The sequence below is a fragment of the Serinus canaria genome, chromosome 14, assembly GCF_022539315.1.
Source record: "Serinus canaria isolate serCan28SL12 chromosome 14, serCan2020, whole genome shotgun sequence".
NCBI classification, from domain to species: domain Eukaryota; kingdom Metazoa; phylum Chordata; class Aves; order Passeriformes; family Fringillidae; genus Serinus; species Serinus canaria.
In genome coordinates this window covers 9,825,155-9,847,060 of record NC_066328.1, presented here as the reverse complement: position 1 = coordinate 9,847,060, position 21,906 = coordinate 9,825,155, and the positions used below count along the sequence as shown (strand labels likewise).

At 37.7% G+C, this 21,906-nt stretch overlaps 1 protein-coding gene across 3 annotated transcripts in view; it reads right to left on the bottom strand.

Annotated features, from left to right (window-relative positions):
• The window catches only part of TRRAP (transformation/transcription domain associated protein), a 75,851-nt gene that overhangs the window by 30,740 nt on the left and 23,205 nt on the right, over positions 1-21,906 (bottom strand). For all 3 annotated transcript variants that reach the window (XM_050980025.1, XM_050980024.1, XM_050980026.1), the window contains 24 exons: positions 21,537-21,633; positions 20,969-21,090; positions 19,437-19,607; positions 18,675-18,743; positions 14,884-15,003; positions 14,448-14,567; positions 13,939-14,103; positions 13,348-13,529; positions 12,880-13,078; positions 12,338-12,466; positions 11,461-11,727; positions 10,700-10,906; positions 9,665-9,823; positions 9,443-9,577; positions 9,160-9,270; positions 8,182-8,328; positions 7,658-7,871; positions 6,847-6,972; positions 5,058-5,204; positions 3,686-3,888; positions 2,883-3,004; positions 1,838-2,051; positions 899-1,078; positions 413-559 (listed from right to left, as the gene is read on the bottom strand). In XM_050980025.1, coding sequence (XP_050835982.1) covers positions 413-559; positions 899-1,078; positions 1,838-2,051; positions 2,883-3,004; positions 3,686-3,888; positions 5,058-5,204; positions 6,847-6,972; positions 7,658-7,871; positions 8,182-8,328; positions 9,160-9,270; positions 9,443-9,577; positions 9,665-9,823; positions 10,700-10,906; positions 11,461-11,727; positions 12,338-12,466; positions 12,880-13,078; positions 13,348-13,529; positions 13,939-14,103; positions 14,448-14,567; positions 14,884-15,003; positions 18,675-18,743; positions 19,437-19,607; positions 20,969-21,090; positions 21,537-21,633 — 3,753 coding nt within the window. The remainder of the gene's footprint in view (positions 1-412; positions 560-898; positions 1,079-1,837; positions 2,052-2,882; positions 3,005-3,685; positions 3,889-5,057; positions 5,205-6,846; positions 6,973-7,657; positions 7,872-8,181; positions 8,329-9,159; positions 9,271-9,442; positions 9,578-9,664; positions 9,824-10,699; positions 10,907-11,460; positions 11,728-12,337; positions 12,467-12,879; positions 13,079-13,347; positions 13,530-13,938; positions 14,104-14,447; positions 14,568-14,883; positions 15,004-18,674; positions 18,744-19,436; positions 19,608-20,968; positions 21,091-21,536; positions 21,634-21,906) is intronic.

Sequence of the window (21,906 nt, the reverse complement as noted above, 5' to 3'; positions counted from 1 at the left end):
TTAATTGGATAGAGCTGTTGCTAGTGTGTAGTTATTTAAACATAGCTTTCAGCTAAATTATTTTCTTAGAAATTATTTAATCATAAGATGCTGATAGACATTTTTGCTCCTATATCCTGTGTTTGTCATCACCAGCTTCTGAAGTGAATTGTTAAAATATACTTACAGTGAGGGAGGATGACATTCAATTTGGTAGGAAAGGGATACAGTAATAATCAGCAAGGAAGTGAAGGCTTAAGAATTTTTTACCATAGGCAAATAAGAAACTACAGATTATAAGAGATGTCTAAACAAGAAAACTCAGTTAAAAAATAATTAGTCTGAGATAGAAAAAGGAAAAAACAAGAAACAGATTCAGATCAGTGTGAAGTTTTAGGATTAAAGTGATTTGTCACCAACAACCTGCACCCACCTTCACTTCCCGAAGGGAGTCGAGGAACTTGTCGTGCCGGTTGGTCAGCATGTGCAGCTGGTTGCCAATGTCCTTCTCTGAAAGTTCCTTTGTTTTGGGAGTGCTGGTCTGATCTCCTGGAGCCAATTCAATGTCTATTTCAACATCCTACACAGAAATAAACAACACAGTAGGTAAAAATAGGCATTTTCTCTGTACTTTTGCTTATTTTCCACAATAGAAAACACCTTACTGATCAATTTATTTCAGGCTTCACTGTTTCTGCTCCTTCTTCAGGTTCAGACCTGTAACTGCCTAGAGTGCTGAAGTAAATGCTAAATGAATAAATGGGAGTTCTGAGAGACCCATGCATGCTTAAACCACAGGAGGCATGAACAATCTGCACACATCATCTTCATCATTCTCCAAAGGTATCTGGTGAGGGACTAGGAAGAGCTGAATTCCATCCCAAAGACTGCTTTTTCCACAGTATTTTCCATCAGTTACCTCCTCTTTGGATTCGCTGTTCTCCCTCTCCCGAGGCTCTTGCTTGACATGAGTGACCATGGCAAAGGCTGCCCTGTCGTGGCTGTCAGCAAGGTTGATGACATTGGTGATGGAGGGCAGCATGGCCCCCTGGCAGCTGGTGCCAATCGTGGTGTTCCTCTCACACACTGCCAACAGCAGCTACCATGTGGAGAAGCAACAAGAGTTTTTGAACATACATTTGACGGCAGAACTTCAAAGAAAACATCACATGGTTTAATATTTAAAAACAAGATAAAAGTTGCAATAGTAAGTTTAAGGTCTACTTATCACCTTTATTAATAGACTCTCTGAGGCCTAAAGGCTATATTTTGTACTTCTTAACACATGTATTAATTGTCCTCAATCTGCTAATAAATACAGATTCTGTTACCCTAAAATGGACGTTCACAGACACCTTAAATTCATGCTTTAATATGCCAATTGTTAAAATAAAAGGTTTTGTCCCATTTTATTTTAAATAACTCAGGCAAGATGCAATTTCATTTCAATGCAATCCCACCTAACAGCTGTCACACTGTTAGGAAACATTCCAGCTTTAACAGTTTTCTTGAAATCTTCTCCTATAACGATTCTTGGGTTTTTTTTTCCATAGTCATTATCAATTATAAGAGATCGCTCTCCTTAAGTATTACCTGGTCATTAAGCTTTTGGCAGAGTAAATAGACTTTAAACATTTCTTTTCAAGCCACTTTCTAAGCATCAGCATTTCACTGTTTAGCCACTGTATGTATTTTTAAGCACCACAGAAGCTGAGGCAGCAGACTTGGTATTTTCAGCTTTAATACAGACAATACACTCCACAAAACACACACCACACAATGCTTTTACACACAACAAGGCAAAAGAAGGAATGAAACATGCATCTAATTGCATTTCTGATACAAGTAGCCTCCCTACCTCAATGCACTGCTTTATCCAGAAGTGATTTCCCATTGCTTCCCAGTTCTGGGAGCAGGTCACATACAGCAAGCGCTCATAGACGCGGCGTTTCATGGAATTGTCAAAGACTTCAAAGAATTTGGCTCGGATGAGTGGCTGGGCACAGCGCAAACCAGAGAGAAATGCTGGCTCCAGTTTAGCTGTAAGTTCACTCCCAGAAAGATTCTCATCCCTAAAATGAATAAAGATGAAATAACAGAGCCATTAGAAAGAAAAGACTCCTAGGTTTTGTATAATGGACTAAAAGCCCCAAGAGATGACATTCTGTAAAACCACACATGTGACAAACATCCAGGTGCAGGTTTTGAGAGAAACAGCAAAGAAAACTTTGCTGTTTGTTGTAAAACTGTCCAGAACTATCAGAAATACTGATACCATAATTGTGAAATACTGAGCTACACCTGTATCCTGTTTGAAATGGCAAATGATTGATTGATAAAACTTCCTGAGCACTGTGTGCACACGAAAGTTTTGCACAGTGAACCAGCAGTGTACAGCAGCAAAGTGACTGCAAAATAATGTGAAGCAGCAGCACCCCATTGAATACCTGGTATTTGTTAATAAGGTGACTATTTTAATTATTTCATTGTGATTCAAATCTTCAAGTCTACCTAGCAAAAGTAACTCTCCCAAAAGTGTAATTTACAATTAAGTTTCAAGAAAAAATAATCTTTATATCCTATGAATGTGAAGAGATAGATCTTAGCTGTAACCAGTGTTGAGAATACAGTCAGCTACAAGGATGCTTTGGGAAAGGAAGAAATTGGGGTGGAGGTATTTTTTCAGTGCCAAAAGTAAAAATCCTTAATAAGGAGCTCCTGTTTTCAAATTGCATTCCATAAATATGCACCATGGTCTCAGAAAAGTGAATTGATTTTGCATTTTAAAGAAAAAAAAATCCCTTAATTCAGACCTAAAAGGATTGATGATATGTTATAAAGTTCATATATGGTACAAATTATGAAGCAATAAGCTGCAATAAACGATGAATTGCTATAATTACCTATAGACATAGTTAACAAGGTCTAAGAACTGAGCATTTAATTCAAGGTCTTCTGGAAAACGCTTTTCAATGTAAGTCATCATTTTCACCAGTAAAATGGACTTCTCCCGGAGAGTAGGTGTCTGTGGTAAAAGAACACATGGTTAATTTTGTCAATTCATCTTAAAACATGCAGAGAACTAGCACATTCAAATTAAAACTCAGCCATTCTTTACAGGACTCTGCTTCTAAAGCACTGAAAAAGAGCTTGGTAGGTCATAGTTCTTAAAAATAAAAATAACTCAAGCGCTTATCCTCCTAATATATACTGGAGAATTTTAGAATTGTGACTAAAAATAAGTTTAAGTTGTTCAGGGATTAAAAAATTCTGATGTATATTATAAAAAGTGAAGGTCCTTTTGTATAGCACTAGGCTGTAAAGAGCTCAACTCTGAACAAAAATATGGCAGACTGAGGAGGCCACAAAATGTTAAAGAGTAACACAATTTATACCAGCATTAGTCATCTTCCTCCTGAAGAATCTTTCTATCCAGGTTAATGTGAAGTGTATTTTAAAACTTTAAAGGAAGTTCTCCACAAAGCAGCATTTGAGATCAAACACCAAATATAAGCCTATAAAATGCCAAGTATCTATAACTGCAGCTATTTTCAAAGGGAATGAAAATAGTTCAAACACCATCAAGGGCATCTAAACATATATAACAGATCATGATAAACCTCATTGTCAAAACTGATGAATTATATTGGCTAACCATGGTTATTTAGTATTTGAGAGCAATAATGACTTCATCTACTCAATTTACCTGATTAGCTGCCATTGGGGAATTGTTCTTCACCCACTCCTCCACTATTTTTACCACTGCACGAAGAATTTTGGCATCAGTAGATTTTTCAATGAGAGATGTTAGAATAGCTTGTATAAAATTTTTCCTCATTTCCATGCTCATCACAGCCAGGCGAGTTTTCACAAGATCCAGACTCAGCATTACCAGTTCACTTGTACCTGCTATGGATGCAAAAAAAGGGTTAGAGTTGTGTATTCACCTATGAACCACCTAGGAAAAAATTTTCCAAATAAGATGCTGTAATTTTAAAAATATCAGCATCATCTATTGCCAGGAAATACATCCCCAGAGATAGTGTGTTCAGAATTACTACTTGACATGCCTACGGAACTAAGGCACAACCCATGGCCAGTTTGGATGGGCCTTTAGCAACTGTCTAGTGGAAGGTGCCCCTGCCCATGGCAAGGGGTTAGAATTAGATGATCTTTAAGGTTCCCTCTAACCCAAATTATTCTATGATTCTGTGACTTCCTTCAAAACCAAATCCATTCAAAATCCTAAAGGCAAGCCTGTTTTTTTCCTTTCTGCAGATCTCTAGGAGAAGGAATTACAGACCCCTAATAGTGAAAAACTACAATTAACTTTGTGAAAGAAATTGTCTGTGATGCAGCTAATTCTGTAATTATGTTCAGCTAATTTCCTGACTTGCTTATCAATGAAGTTTAATAATTTTCCAATTGTTTCTCAGTGTTAATAAAATTTACAAGGTTCTCATTTACCTAATTAAAGTATGGGCTGGAAATCTAACAGCAACAATCCTTTCAAAGTGTTTACTTCAGTAGCTTATTCATTAGTAAATTACAGGGCCCTTTACCAGCACTGAATTTTCTTCTACAAGAACAATCTGATTTTTTCTAATTCATTTGACATCAGAATTATACTGACTGAAAGAGATGCTATTTTAAGATTAAAAGCTAAAGTATCAGGTTCAACAAATTAATTCAAACACAATTCAACAAATATTATAAAATAGAAAAAAAAGTGAAAGCACAGAGAAATCAAAAATATTCAGCCCCTCTCCCCTCAACACTGTAAAGCCTTGAAGAATTTCAGCACTTCTATTTATGCTGCAGCTCAACAAATGTTTCACTAACCCTTCACTGAAAAGGCTGGGCCAATACTGAAATTCATATATTAAGCAGGTAACTGGATCTCATAAGTGCATTTTTAGCTCTCAATACTTCAGTAGCACTACTCACTAAGGCTGAAGTATTTTTCAACAAGTTATAATGCACACAAACCCTGCAAAGTCCTTTGAATCCCTTTAAGATGAAGATATTTTAATACTTTCCAACACTTCTAATCATTAACAGACTGTACAAAGTAATACCTGTGTTTGCTTCTGCTGCTCCTGCTGTAGCCTGTGGGTTCAGGTGTTCCCTGACCATCTTCTGCAGGGACCTCATGAAAACTGAGATCAGCCTGTCAATGTAGCTGGGGTTGTTGCTGCATGCAGATTTCAGAATCATCAGAGTCCCTAGAGATAAAAACAAGGCTTCAGGAATGAAAACTTCTCTTGGACATGACCTGAGTAAGGTACAGATGCCCTGAAAGAAGGATGGGACTACCCAGGTTACAAACATTAGAAATCTGGAGAGATTTGGAGAAAAAATTCAGTCTCCACTTTAGTCCTTAGAGTAAGTCTAAAAGGTTACTTTTGCTCTAATCAAAATATTTTGAAGTTTTGTAAACAAGTGTCTGATGAACAGCAAGGGGAAAAAGGGAAGACAGGAAGAAAGGCATTGAGAACAAATACTTCCCCAAGACCTTAAAAAATGTAACTACTCCTGATGTTGCACATTTATTTTAGTAGCAAAAGGCAGAAAAACTTTTAAATTAGTAGGCACAGGTTTAATAATTAAGAAATTGTAACTTGGGTTTTCTAACCTAGAAACTTTATAAAGTTTAATAAATCAGTTTCTGTGGATTGAAGACTTGTTAACTCAAGTTGACTACTTCACCCTTAAAAAAAAAAAAGCACACACATCCTATAAAATTATAGCTACTTAAAAAACTACTGCAACTTTCTAATTCAATCTATCTACACAGCATACCTACAGAAGCATGCTCTGGTCATTGAATGGCTCCTGCCAAAGTTTTGATTTCTTTTTCTGATCAGATGGGCACAAAATTTGGCCCACGAAGCTCAGCCTCTGAGCCACAGAACTACTACAAAATGCACCTCCTGACAGCTTGATTGTGGTGCTGCTTTTAAGGGAGCTCTGGACAAAATGTAAGAAACATCTTTCATGGTTAGTTTGATGTAAAGTACCTCCTGACATCTGACAAATAGGCAATTCCCAAGGTAAAATTACAGCCATCTACACAGCTCACAGAACAGAACAGTGAAGGACATTTGCCATTTAAATCAGCAGGTTTTCCAACATTGTACAATTTCAGGTCTGTATTACCAACACAACCAGTTCTGGGCCAAACTCTATTATCCCTATATATCTCTGTCATTCTATTATGTAGCTGAGTTGTCTAGCAGTTCAGTAAGTACAAAAAAAAAAGAAAAGAAAAACATTTCAGCTCTTTAGAATGGTCTATGCTAAAAATTCAGATTTTGTCACCAAAAAAAAATAGTATTTTTGTAATTTCTTGATTACTGACAGTTCAAGATCTATAAATACATAAATCTTAATACGACCTAAACCAGCTAATAAATGGGGCTTAAAAAAATTAAAAAGAAAGGCAGGAACACATAAGACTCTACAGATTCCTTGAACTGTTCTGTTCTATCTCAGAGGATTTGAAGGATTTGGCTTTTTTCCATGTAAGAAGGTGCCAGGAACTTTTACTTATATTTTTTGCCTAATATCAATATTGCACCTTTTCCCTATGCATTTTGAATACAAAAGGCTTCCACCTAGCAGATCTACAGCTCCCTACCACCAAAAATTGCTCCCAAGTCACTTCAGAGAGCAGACAGAACACAATGAACCCCCCCTCCATCCCCTTTCTTCACAGACATGACATCCCAAGCTCATCTCTCAAGTAGCTTGAAATGCTTCCCACAGCTTCCTCTGCATCAGATTTATGGAAAAGGAAACTTGTGACAAAGACATGACTCATTCAGGGGCATTCCCACAGAGCTGCCAGGGGTGTGGGACACCTACCAAAGAGCTGGGAAGGGTTGGCATTGGTGGCTTTTTCATAATTAGTCAGTCCTTCATAAATAACCTTCCCAACTGCAGCATAAAGGCACTCCAGCTCTTCGTACTTGGAAGCTACACTTGAGGTACCTGCAGAGTTCAGAGGTGTGTTTAGTTTTGGTAACATTACCCACAGAACTGGCAAAGAACAGTTACACTGTGAATGTACAGTCACTGAAACATCACTGGAGTCTTACACTGTCAACAATGTAAGGTGACACAAGCAGATCCCTCATTTATATAAAGCTCTATATTATACCAGGATGTCTTTGATAATAGTGTACCACTTCTTCTGAGTAACTCAATTTGATGAGCAGTCTTACATTACTGATTTACTTTTTTCCAAGAAAATATTATCTAAATTAGCTTCTATTAAGACACAGCATATTACTTATTGCCTTTCTTTTTTACACTTTATCCCCCTTGTTTCAGCAAAACAGCAAACTTAATAACTAAAAAATTGCACTTCTGAAGCTGAAAAATTCTAATTGCAAAAATACATTAAATTTATAGCATGCATTTCTTGAACTAAAGTTATGACAGCCACAGGTTATTAAGCTTTTATGTCAATGGATAATGATGCATTCCACATGATTACTTCTTTCAGCTTTTCCTTTTTTAATCAGAGGTTGAAAGTGCAAGCTAAAATGGACCATTAAATGCAGGAATCATAAAACAGAATATTAGCACATTCCAAAGAGTGCCTTCATCCCACCCTCAACCACTTAAGTTATGCAGCAATAAAGGATAAAAGGAGGAAGAAAACAGCACTCACTTGGTTCAGTGGGGAAAATTCCCATCAGGCGAGACAGCAAACTGTGGACAGCTCTCAAAACCTTGGTGTTCCCACAGGTCATGCAGGCTGCTACCCCTCTTTGCAGGGGCTTGAAGCTGCTCAGGATAGCAGGGGGCTGCAGCACAGTCAGCAGGAAGCTTAAGACCTCTAAGCCAGTGCAAATGTTGGCAAAGTTGGCCTGATTGGGCTGCTCCTAAAGAGAAAGCATACAAAAAGGCAGTGAGTAAGGGTAAACAGGAATTACACAGATTACTAAACTCAGATCAAATCTGTTAAAACCTACTAAGAAAAAATCCCCAAAAATAAATAAACCACACCAACCAGTCAGTACTGCAGCTCTACAAATTATAACCATGGCTGCAACTCACACACTTAACAACTTATTTATTTCTCTACAAAGAAAAGATTAGTACTGTAAAAATCCATATCCAGATATGACTGGTATTCAATCATCCCACATGCCAGGGAAACCTAAAGACCTACAGGACTAGAATGTTACCTACCACAGTCATGAGCAGCTTATCAAACCACTGCAACTTCAGTTCTGACTTGGGCCACATGTCTGGCCTCAAAGCTGTTTTCAGAAGGTTGACACAGCGACGAGACAGCAACTCCCCAGGGGATCCAGCAGTGTTGGAGTTGTCATTTACCTAGCAATTAATCAGAGTTAACAAAATGACACCCTTTTGGAACCAAGTCATTAATTTATTATTCATTCCATGCAAGCATGTAATTTCTTATTTCTGAAATGGATGAGCTTAAGTAGTTTTATCAGTACAGTCAGACAGCATCTAATGCATAAAAAGCTGACAACTAATAATAAACACCAGAACTAGTGTCTAAATTGCTTGCTAATTAACCCTAATCACCCATCAAAGGTGTACTTAAACAAAAGTTTCATGCTATCTTTTATTACTACAACTCTGAACATACTCAAGATGGTTAATCTTTACTGTTTGCAAGGTATCCATAAACATGTGCAGTTCTTTACTCAATTCATCTTTATACTTAAGAGTACATCTATTTTGTGCAATGGACTGTGGGATATAAAATCCCATGCTACTTACCAGCTGAGTCTGCTGCAGGAGCAGAAGCCATAAAATTTGTCAGCCTGGAGGTACACCCAGCTAATTTTTCCCATTCTAGAAAAGTTAATTCCCTCCAAATTTTGTGAAAAACTTTAGCTCTACATGCTGCAGGAAAGTAATTCCATGTACAGGATTTCAAAAACAAAACTTCAATCATTATCCCTAGACACAGTCATTCCCTATAAAACTCTAAATATTTTGGGATAAAGTATTCTTGACATTTAACCTAGGCAATAGAACAAGCATACATTGCAGCATCACCCAAATATGTAAATTAATCATGAAAACAAAGCATAGAAACATTAGAATAATCCAAGCCTAAAAGGACCTGGGGTTTATGGGGTTTGGCTGCTCCTCCACAGTGGTATCTGCATATCAGAATAACCACAGTACCTGGCAAGCAATTCTAATCAGGAAATTCACAACAGTGTCTGTGTGCTGCTTGTCAATGGGCTTGGCAAGGAGAGCATCAGCTCCTGGCAAGGACTGGCTCCGTCCAAACACCTGCATGCACACAAAACACAAAAGCCATCAGCCAGACTGAAGGAGGAAAACAACAAGAACAGATTTAAAACACTTGCTAAAGCTAAAATCTTCAGTTTAGGGAATTTCGAGTCATATGGAAAAAACAATTACACTACTTAGAATCTCTGAACAAATCCTGATTTTCTCTTACAGCACTTATTGCTCCTGTAGCTGTCCTGAATCGTTTTACTTCCTGGCCAGAATCCACAGACAGTCCTCTTTTAACAGCAGATGAGGCAGAGCTTGCTCCTTCTCCACTTGCACTTGAGTCCATATCTGAATCTGGCTGAAATATCAGCAATGTGCATGTTAAAAGAAAATACATTAAACTGTAGAACAGTTCAATCTTTACCCATTTATTTCGATTTCCTACCTGCTGGTCTTTGATTCTTTGCAATTCCCATTTAATAACAACTTCAGCAAGATCCACAGCTAATTTTCTTTGCTCTATTGTAACACTGGGAGTGAAGCCCAGTCTCTGCATGGCACTAACCATGTGCTGAACCAAGTGATGCCTCACAGGATAATAAACCTGAAAAAATGGTTTCACAGAAATGATAGTCATTAACCAGTAACATTCTACACAAAACCTACAAAGTTGAAATAAAGCAAAATTGTAAAACAGTCATCAATCCCAAAGTTTGCTAAACCTGTACCACTTCAAATTTTACAATATGGAAAATTAACTGGTGCATTGAAAATAGTATTTTGCCTACAACTTTCAGTAGTTACTACTGATTCCATACACTCAAATGAACACGTTCTTTTTAAGACTCATGGCTTTTCTCAAGGACCAATCACACCAATTTTTTCCCAAGCCTTTTAAAGAGCTTCAACTCACATTTGAGCACACTCAGATATTCTTTCAAAAATTGTTGAGGCATCAATTCCTGAAAAATGTGTATTAGCTGTCCCTTTGGATTGCATTTTAAGACGTGTTTTCAAAAATGTTCCTATGTTGACATTCTGCACCATTCCCCCATTTGTTTGATGTTTCCCAACATACACTGGCTACTGATAAAAGTGATCTAGTTAATCCCACAGAATATATAAAGCCAAACAAAAAAGGATTACTGGAAGATGGCAAAGAATATGGTTCTGCACTTTCTTTAAAGAACTTTTAAGAGAATCTTCTCAGACCTGTTAAAGAACACTGCTAATGCATGTGCAATGAATTAATCTTGCAGACTCTAACCTGACATTTGGAGTTCTAACTTCAATCATGACAGAGCATAATAAATTACTTGCTAATAAACAGCTGTATTCAGTTATAGATAAGTACCTTTACAGACAAACGATGCATTTTGAAGCCAAAGCATATAAATCAGATTATGCTCCTTTTTTAATCAAACTATTTACTCCCTTGATACAGGAAATACAGTGAGTACCAGAGTAACAGTGCAAGTACCTTGAAATGTTGCACTATCAAGTGCAAAATATGTACTAGTTGGGGCACTGTATGGCCCTCCTCCACAATGATTTTTCGTGTCCAGTGAGTGAGCATCTGGTGTCCATCCTCCATTCGAGCAGGCACAGCTGGAGTCAGGATAGCCATGGCCTGCCTGACAATAGCCCGGGCTTCCATTGCATGAGCTTTGAGAAGGCTGTGAAAAACCTGAACAGCAGAGCTTCTCATCAACACTAATACTGTATGCATTTAGAAAAACAAAGCATTTCTAAAGAAAGGGAAACGACTATACATGTTTTCTAAAAACAACAATTTTTCTCTAAAGGCCCATAATTTGCTAAAAATACCATGATACATCAGCAGCAGAAGGATAGAGCACATACTTCTGTTTCTCTGTTTCCTTTACATTCCCTTTTCTTCCTCCCTCTGCACTGTCCAATTTGAAGTTTGCCCTTGGATGTTACCTTGTGTTTCAACTGAAGTGTCTGTCTCTTAAATGAAGAGACATTCCCAATTTTGCTAATTCAACCAAAACGTCTGCTTGTCTTACTTACCCCTCCTGCTTTCACTCCTCTTCACACTTCTTTCTATACTCTCCTACTCCCAAGCAAATCTGTATTAAACCTCTGGCCTGCTGCTTCTGCATTTGTTCGTGATGTTTGAATTATTCTCAGTATTCAAAACCACCATGCAGCTTCTACTTGGAATCTTACAATAAAAGAAAGCACTCCATGAACTTAACACAAGCCTGTGGTCAATACCTGCAGAACAATCTTCTTGTGAATGGCAAACTTGGCAATGATGTGTGCCAAGAGCAAGTGGCCACTGTACTTGCAGGCTGGGTCCACACAGGCCTTGGACAGGAGGCAGGGCCAGGCAAAGGTCATCAGGCGCCGCAGTTTGCTGTTCCTGTTCTTGTTGTTGTCGTGGATGTGGTGGGGGGCATGCTCCACCAGCAGTGTGGCAAACTGCAGCAGGTAGATCCTCAGAGAATCCAGCATATCAGCCTGTTTTTCTGGATCAAGTACCTAGTTCCAGGCAGGATCAAAGAAGAGAGAATGAAGATGACAAAAAAATGACTTTTACTATTATAAAGGCAAAGTAGCAAAATTTTGCTTTTTGAGTGATTTTTAAGAAGACTAAGAACTAATTATAATTGCTTTCTTGACTCAGTTTAGTACCCAGAAAACAACCTCCTGAACTGTGAACCTTTAAATTATGAGCACATCTGTGAAACTCCCAAACTGCTAACCTATAAAAAAGAAATAAATAAAATACCCCAACCCTCATCTTTAACAACATTGGTTTTATAACCTCTGACTGGTTCCATGAAATAGCAGTGAATTAGAAGGACACTGATGTTGGGTCATGGAAAGCTTTCCTTGGACTGGGATTATAGCCAAGTAAGGCCCATTTCTAAAGCCATATTCCAGGTCTGAAAACAGCATAAACAGAAAATTGTAGTCCCATCATAGTGATTGACTAATGGATCTCACATTCAACATTATGAACCAATTCAACATAACAGACCATAATATTCAGAACAGAACAACTAATTCAAATCAGGATGAAAAGTCCAATGAGAGGAGCAACTTTCTTTGAATTTCCAAATCCTTCAATGTAAACAATGACTATTACCTTTGTTATAAAAACACTAGTGATGCTTTCTGGATTATCTCCTTCTGGGTTTGGGGGGCCTAATAGCTGTTCACCTTCTCCTTTTTCAAAACTGTACAAGAAAGCAGGATTCAGGATATGTTGCAGCACCTACAGAATATAAACAAAGCAAGTCTTACTCACTATTATATTATTCTAATGGCGGCCAACATTCAAGTACTCCCACATGTAAACCTGCCTGTTGGACAGCTCACTGAGTTACAAAAGGAAGCTATACATAAAACCCCAAGAAAAAAGCCACACACCAATTTTTTCCCCCTCTTTCTTCCTTCCAAGGGCATAAACTCTTAGAAAGTGTAAACTAAAGCAGCCAGCACTGAGCACAAGATGAATTGCTGTCTCTGTTTATTATCGCTCTTCTTCAGGTATGATATTTTCACCTAAATGACTCTGCCAATTATCAAACTCGTTGACATTTAAGTAAGAGAGTTTTGTTGCCCTAGTTCCCAAGAAGAAAATTAAACCTAAATACCAGGCTTCTTTGATTTAATTGCTTTAGTTACCTTGGCTTTGAGCTCATCTCCAAAGTTTGGGTCATTCAAGTCTACAAACCGGAAGAACAAAGCCCGTTTTTGGGGGATACTGTAGTTCTTGGGGATCTCTTCTTCCATGTATTCCTTTAAGAAAGTCATATTGCAGAGAAATCGGCCCGTAAAAGCTCGAAGCAACTGGAAGAGTAACTCTATATCACCATAATTCCTTCTGTGGAAACACATAAAATACAAAGCTTCTGTGAAAAAAATACCCAAACTACTATGCTGATGAAATTCATCTTTTAAAGGAGCAGAGAAGCAAGAGCAGCCAGTACCACAGGAATGTTTTAAAGTTAATAGCAGTATTAGGAGATATATTACACTTCCTCTTCAATAACTGCAAACCATTTATAGTAGGCCTATACACCTTTACAGTATTTCCAAAATTAATATTAAAAAAATACAGGCAGGGTCTAGGAACTAAAGATTTTTACGTACTTGCAGTAATTCAGTAAGCAATAGGCCAACAGCTTGGGCTCTTTCCAGTTTGTTGCAGCCATATTCTCCTTCCTATGTCTCTCCTGAAAAGCTTCACTCACCCATACACGTTTCAGCTGATTCACCAAGGAGTGTTGATTTGCTAACCAACATTCATCATTCTTAACAATAATACTTATGATCTGTCCAAAGCAAAACAAGACAAATGCACAGTCAACACACAAGAGATCTGTCAGGAGAAACAATGATACATGAGCACTTGCTTAAGGTCAATTAAGGGTGCTAAAATATTCAACAGCAAAACAAAAGAGTGAAATACAAAATAGTTTAGATTTACAAAAATAAATTATTTTTTTTTAGTTTTGTTGTCATGCTGTCCTCCTGTATCCTACTTGACAAAAAAAAAAGAGATAATTTGAGTCTCTTTTCCCTTCTCAAAGCAGCTCTGGCTACAAACACTCCACATTTCTTCAAGTGTTTTTCTATGAGCTGTAATGCACACACACACTCACTGAAAGCCTGGATGTAAGAGGCTTGTAGCTGAAGAGGTTTCAGCTATCCAGTGCAGAGACAAACAAGATAAATGAGCACCTTGATAGCCTGGAACTGCAGGTCGAGGCGCATGGTGGTGGTGCTGGGGGAGCCAGGTCTCACGGCTGCCTGGGCACCCACAGGCAGCAGCAGGGTGATAAATCGGTTGGGATTAGCTGCCAGCACATCCCGCAGAGGTTTGGCATCTTTATGCTTCAAGAAACTCTGCAAAAGGGGAAGAAATAATTTTAATAACCTTTAAAAGCCAAAATACCAGGCAACTATATCATCCTGTAGCTTTTATATGCCACACTAAAGTTGCAGAGGTTGTATTTCACGTATATAAAAATAACATCTACACTTCAGTAATAGCCTTACATGATCTGGAAAGGTATACAATCAACACTTCAGGACAAAACAAATACAAAACCAGGAACAGGAACCTGGCAGTCAAGAGTAAGACCATGATTAAGGACTACAAGGTCATACAAGCAAAAAATATGCAAAAGATGTTCATCAAATTTGTCAAGCTGAGGGTTTTTTCCAGCTCCTCTCCCCACGCAGCTTACCATAAACATTCTGCTCCACTGTGGATCATTTAAAGTGGCTTCCATCATGAACAGCTCCACAGTCTGGGATGGATGACGTGTCAAAAACTTTATCAGTGGTTCTCTGAATGGACTGCCAGCCTGAAAAATTCATAAACCTTAAATTAAAAATGCAGAGTATAGAGTATTTCCCACTAATTTACTACCACTCAGAAAAATACGTTTGACTTGGCATTTATACAGATACAAAATGTTCAGAACTTGCATGATGAGAATTTATTGATACTTTCAAAGCTTCACTTCTAAGGGTGTAGGGCAAATGTTAATACCTCCTAAAGGCTTGAAGAGCATATTTTAGCATCAAATGTTCTCACACCATATTTAAAATATAATCATCACACACTAATGTTTAAGACAATAAAGCAAAAATTTCAGCAATGTTAACTTCCACTTTTACCTCGATTAACATCGCTCGTTCTGTTTTCATAACAACTTCCAGAAGAGGTTTAACCAGAGTCTGTGGGGCAGCTGGGATCAGATGGAATAAATTTATAATTGCTGAACAAATCTTCATTTCCTACAGGTAAAAAGAAAACAATTAAATAAATATTACTGGCTATAATGTATAAAAACAGTATCATACATCTTACTTCTTTTTTCCCCTCTGTATTAGCATAGCCAGCAGCCAAATGCAAAAGGTTAACATAGACACAGCATCTATTTACCATATTGCATGAAAAAATTGCACCTGTGGAAGTCTGCCCTACCCTCTCTGGTAATATCATGGTTTAAATTTGATTTTCCTTGCCAGTGGAGAGGTGTTTTACAGGTAAGAGCTAAACACTGTAATGATACTGCTGATGAGGGAGTTAGAGTGCTCACTGCTCTACACCAAGTGGGTCAAGCACCAAACAGCCAGACCTTCCCCCCTAAAGCATTTCTGCTATACACCCCACACCCCAGATTATACATGAAGAGAGATTCAGCTTTCTCACAGCACTGTTCAGCCTGTCTCACAAACAGCTGGTTACTGTAAAGTCAGCTCTGTTCTTCCACTAGATAATAAATTCTCCAAAAGTCCAAAATCATTTTGCATTTTTTTCATTGTGTGATTTAAATAGAGACTGTATTTCAGCTAGCTAGAGTGTAGATTTCCATTAGTGAGAAAAGGGAAAGGAAAAGACAAAACAACAAAACCACCTTCACCATCTCTCTAAAACCAAGTTCCAGTATCCAAGATGATTTTACCAAGTGCATTACATTTCCTCAACTAAATTTAAACACAAAGCATTAGGCTCCACTCCCTTAACCTGATCTGCCCAGACAGACCCCACAAGACCCCTCATGGACTGAAGTGCAGGGCTGAAAACACATAAAAACCTTTTGAAACCACTTAGGACTTCAAAGAAACTAAAAATCCTGCTCTTCCTGGTACAAACATGCTCAACGTCCTTAACTGCAACGTGATCAAAACAGACAAACAGACGACAATTCACAGCACTACACTCAAAGGCACAATGCACTGTGCCCAAAATACAATGATAAAACTAACAAACCACAAGTTAAAAGAAAAAGTAAAACCAAACAACAACAAAAGAAACCATGACAACAAAAAAAAGTTCCTGGTGCCTGCACTGAGTTTCTCACCTCTACCCTTTCCGTGGCATGCGGAACCAAAACAGAAGTCACAGCATGAAAGGAAAAAGCCCATAAAAACATCAAATAAATGTACAAATCAGCACATGCCCCTCTTCAGGCTGCAGTCTAACTTCAGCTCAGTTACTTCCTCATCTCAAACAGAAGGAATGGAGACAATCAGCATCTCACATGCTCCAAACTGTCCTCCAAAGAACTAGGATGAAATTCATGCTTTTTTCTACTTTCAGACATAGCTTCTCAAATATTTAAACTGAACAAAAAAAATAATAGAGCTGATTAAGTCAGAGGAAACAACATTATAGCATCTTTGAAGACAAATTTGGCCACCATCTAATACAAAACCACTTTCACTACTTGAGCTACCAAGCTATGAAGTCCTCTAAACTCCTCCTAGGTTGTGATGCAGAATTCCCACCATGGAAATTTCCACCCTCTGACAAGAGGGACAGCTGGAGGCAACCATCTACTCAAAACTTATTCTTTCAATTACCAGACATGACCTGAAATCCCATGCCTTTCCTTGGAAAGGCAGGGAAGAGAGAAAGAAAGATTTCAATCAAATATTTTATTCCCTGGACCAATGAATTTGATTTTAATCATTACTTAATATATTACATTTTAATTTGTTCATTTCTCTAAACAGCCAGATCACAGCTCAGGATCACAGCAGGGCTGTCATAAATTATTTAGGTGAACAAGGCTTAGTTATTCTGGCATCAGTGTGGATCTTTACAGCACTCATCACTATGCAGCATTTCTAACTAATTTTTCAGTTGGTCTGTAGTGACCATTTTCATGTGAAAACTCACTCCACAGACCTTTTAAGTATTCTGTAAGAGGCTTTGCTGACCAGCCTTTATCTGCACAGTGCTGGAGAACTGCCTGACACCACCATCAAAGGGCAACTTCATCCCATGCTGCTGGAAAAGGATGGAATGCTTGGAACAGCACCAGCACAAGGAGGGCACATCAGGCTTTCCTGGTCAGTTCTGTTCTCCACTGAGTGTTTAGCAGCTCCTCTACTCAACCACACAGTGTCAATGATCCAGCCTACTCCCCAACACTGCTTTTAATGAGTGTCTCAGATGCTGGAATCTCACTAGGATCGTGAAGAGAGGAGAGAAAGTGAAATGCCAGCAGTAATAACTGATCACCAGTTTCACCATCCCTGGTTTTCAACAGCACAATGTACACACAGACACATGAACACAGCCTGTCACAGCAACTGTACAAAGAACAAGCTGTGTGCTCCTGCAGTTTCTCAATTTTTAAGGAAACTTTGGAGCAACAACTAGGAAACAGAAAAGTAATATACAATCAGCTTGCATTGATACAATTCTACTCTCTTGTTCCTCCAGATTCTTTCTCAAGTGTCTGGTGTGCACTCTTCACTCAACTTATCTCTCTAAATGCATAACTACACAGATAATATCAACAAAAAACATTAAAATCAGGGAAATCCACAACTAAACATGACTTAGTGACAAATAAAAACTGTTCTGGAGGTGCCACATTGTAGTTTAAAAGATTATTGCTACAAAAAGATCTGCAAGATATCTGTAATCATCACATTTGAGGAAAGATAAATTCCAAAAGTATATTAAGGCCTTAGAACTACTCTGGCATGAATAAAATGAGGTTAACTGAAGGATGCACAGTGTTTTAGTTAAAACATAAGAAACCAATCTTATTCTACTTCATTAGAGAACATCTAGGTCTAATATAAAGCAATGACCAAATTCAGATTAAAAGCTCTCTTTGTAATGACAGGAAAGGGAAATGAAAAGCCATTAAGCCATTTCCACATTTTGAGGGAAATAAAAAGCCAATGTAATTTCATTTTAATTTGAGAAACAAAGACATTAATAGAATTCCCCCCATTTTTTTCTTAGGTGCAATCACAAATCTCAACACTTAATAAAAGCATTTAGTAAAATATTAATAGAATTGTGGGACCTCTGGTAATGTACAGGAAACTGCACTGAGGCAGGAATTCCCATCAGTATTGCTAAGAGCACACAGTATTGACATTACACTGCACATTTTTCCATTTAAAAGGGAAGTGATCAGCTTCCCATGCTTCTACACTGAGGCCATTAGTTTTACTGGGAGAGTGATTTTAATGGGATCCCAACTAGTAAATATTGAACTTGTTTTAAGTAAATTAAATTTTAAATTAACTGGGATTATGTTATCATTATGTATAATTTTCAAAAGGCTATATTATGAACATCAAACATATTAATGAAAAATGGGGGATTATGCTGCTGAGCTCATCAGCCATTCCAGTCAAGAACAGATTTCTAAGCAGAAAATCCTGAGGGGGAAAAGAATTACAAATGCTGCTCCCACACTAACCTAGAACAGTCTCTAAAATAACCATTGTCAGCAGATAAGAAGTTCCTCTTCCTGAGATTTCTAGCAGATATTCAATATTCTACATTCTCTCCAACGAGTCTGTTAGCTTGTAACAAAGCATCAGTGTGTAATCAGTTATGGCAGCATTTACAACTGAAGGAGTTCTTTAATTCCAAAACATTAATACTATTTATTTCTTCTTTTCTCACACAAAAGCATTCATTAACTTACATTTCCATCACTGCGTTGTCCACCTTTGTGTGTAATAACTACAACTTCCATCCATTTACGCAGGTGTTGCTACAAAGGAAGGATAATTAGCATTATTCTTCTAATTAGACTGTTCCACTTTAGTATATGCTACAAGAGACAATAGAGAGGCAGAAATAATTCTCTGAAGGAAACAAAGGGAAGAATTATCAGTTATTTTCATTCCCTCAAGTTGAAAAGTTGGCTGTTGCTAGAAATCCTCTTCATATTCAAAAAATCAGGGATTGTAAGAACATATATATATACAATAAATTTAAAACCAATAGTCTTACACTCTGATGACTTGCTTGACGTGTATTCATTTAAATATTCATGCAAAGAGGATAAAGAATTCATATACTCAGTTTAAACCCAGCAAATAAACAGAGCAATACCTCCCAAAATTTATAAATCAAGAAAGCATCAAAACAGATTAAGTGCATTGAGAAGTAAAATTGTTAAAGGTGCAAGTGGCACCTTGCTTAAAGATAAATTTGTCCAAGCAAAACTTAGCATAACTAGTTATGTCTTCACTAAAAATAAATCATCTTCATTTTTTCGTTTAGAAGCCCCTCAGAAATTTACTCAAAATGTTTAAGGAAATTGGGGCTTTCTCTTAACAGTGAAACAAAATCTATATACATTGAGTCACTACTGAACGTCTTTGATTTTTCACAAATAAAAATAGTAGCTAGAAGAAAATTTTTTCTGGAAGAGCTAAAATAAAAACTTGGATGGGCTTACCATCATCTGATCACAGAATTTATCATTAAAAGAGTTTGGGAAAAGCCTGGTGACTGAGGTCAGACGATTCACAACGTTGAGGGTCAGACTCCGATAGTCCCCCAGCATCATCAGCAATGGCCTCATGTGGGTATGGATTTGATCAACTTCTATGGTAGCTCCTTCCAAGAACTGCAAGAGAGGGCACAATGAAGATACAGGTGGAGAGGGACATGACTTTTGTGCAAGCATTTTTCTTAAAATAGATACAGCTGACTTGATTTTTCTTCTTTTTTTCTTTTCCTTCAAAACAATAGTTCAAGCAACATCTAGTGCTGGAAATACACACAGTGACAAGATGGATTTGGGAAGCACTGAGGTATTTCTGACACACAGCAGGACATTCCATAAAATAATCAAGTAAATCAAGGAGATTGTAATTGCAGACAGACTGAATTACTTAGGCACTATATTAGGAACTGCCTGTGAATCTGGCTGAAGGCAATAGAGCAAATTTCTGTGTTACAACCTGCATGCATCCTGAGCAACAGAAAAGGTCAAAAGAGCCTGACTGCAAGCAGCCACAGAGAATATTTCCTGTCATAACCAAATATCCTGTGGGCATGAGTTTATCCCAGGAAAAAACAATCAGACAAACCTGATGTATAGGTCAGAACAACCCTTATTTGCTACCTCTGAACCCAACTGTGTTGTTAACAAGCCATAAATAGTAAGTGCCTTCCTTCTCATGACCACAGTGACATGAAAAGTCACACAACCTCTGGCCAGTCAATGGCACAAACAAATGCAAACCAGCATTATTACTGCAGTTACATTCCCTGTTCCATATCAGCCCATCTACACAGCATTACAAAGAGGCTGCAAGGAATTTCATTAGCTTGTTTCTTTTCATTTAAAAGAATGGAATTAAAATCTTGCTGAATCACAATTAGGCACAGCTATTGAACAATAAATCATGATGAAAAAATATCCTTTCCCTGTTCTTCCAGCCTTTATAGATGATAATGTAGCATCCACAGGTCAGACACGGCAGTGTAAGGCAAGGACAGTAATTCTGACCTCAAACAGGACAGTCAGGGTCCTGCTCCTTAAGGTAACCATCACACTGTGATGTAGGTCTAACTCTGCTGTCCAAAACCAACTATGGGATCTCCACCACTTCTTTTAGGAACACAGAAAAAACATACAATTTTTACAATAAAGCCAAGCCTGCACATTTGAAGCTATTTAGAAAAGAAGACTCATTTTACAAAGAGCAGCCCAACAGAAAGAGGGAAAGACTGCAGAGAAAGACTTAAAGATTTACCATGGTCCTTATCCAAGAGCTTATAATTCTTAATTGCAACCTGGATAATGACAAAGTTCAAATCCCAAACAAACACATCTGACACAAACTTTTATCAGCATCACTAACATAAGCTGAAAAGAGCAACAATATTTCCTGTAGAGAACATTCCCAAGAAGTCTTGTACCAAGGAAGTTAAGCAGAGAGAACAATGGCCTCAAAAGGAATGTTGTTTCAATACAGTCACCTTTCTCATGCATGCTTCTCCTGCCTCCTGCAGCTCGTTATTTGTTGAGTTCAGGGCCTTGAAAAGTGCAGCAATGATTTTCTCTCTTGACTGAGGCAAGTAATTGCAGGCAGCTAGAGCATCTGCAAATATCAAAGTAAATTTGTTCTCTTTGTTAACTCAATTTCAAAGGAGAGGAGAAAATAAACCCTAATTCTACACTGCTTCTCTTATAGCTTCTTATGTCATCTCAAATTGCAGACAGCTAAAGTACTGTATGCATTGCCAAAATCAACAGGCATCATAAAATAGTAAAAGAATGAGAATTCTATTAACATTCTATAGTTTTCCTAATGCTTTATAACATAATTAATCTAAAAATATTTTGGGTTCCTTTCAGAAAACTGAAATCTAGTCATTAAGAAGGCAGCAATACTTTCCCATTATTCTCTCCATTAAACTGTAACCTCAGGAAAGCAGTCATCAGTCTTCCAGTGCTCAGGTTTTCTGCTGATCTCAGGAAGCAGACTGCCCATTGCTCACAAGGACATTTAACTGCATCAAGTCTTGTTTAGGAGGTTTTACTTACTTAAGGCTGCAATTCGAAGAGGTACAAGTGATGGAAGACTTTTGTAGCAAGGTAGTTTCATTAGGGCAGCATCTTCAGCCTCACACAAATTCAGTAACTAGGGAAAAAATAAACAATCATTTTAATATTGCTACTCATATTTGAAACACCACTATCTCACCCCCACCTTTACAGACAGCTTTTAATCTACAGCACTTTTTGTCTTAACTCAAAACCAAAGGATCCTGTGCATTGACTGCTGCAGGCAAAGCAGACTTCACTTGATGTTTCAAAAGGGAAATTCTTGCTTTTCAGTCAAAGTTTAAAATGCACAAATTAAAATATGTACTTTTTACAATGAAAGTACTCACACCATCATACAGAAGCATCT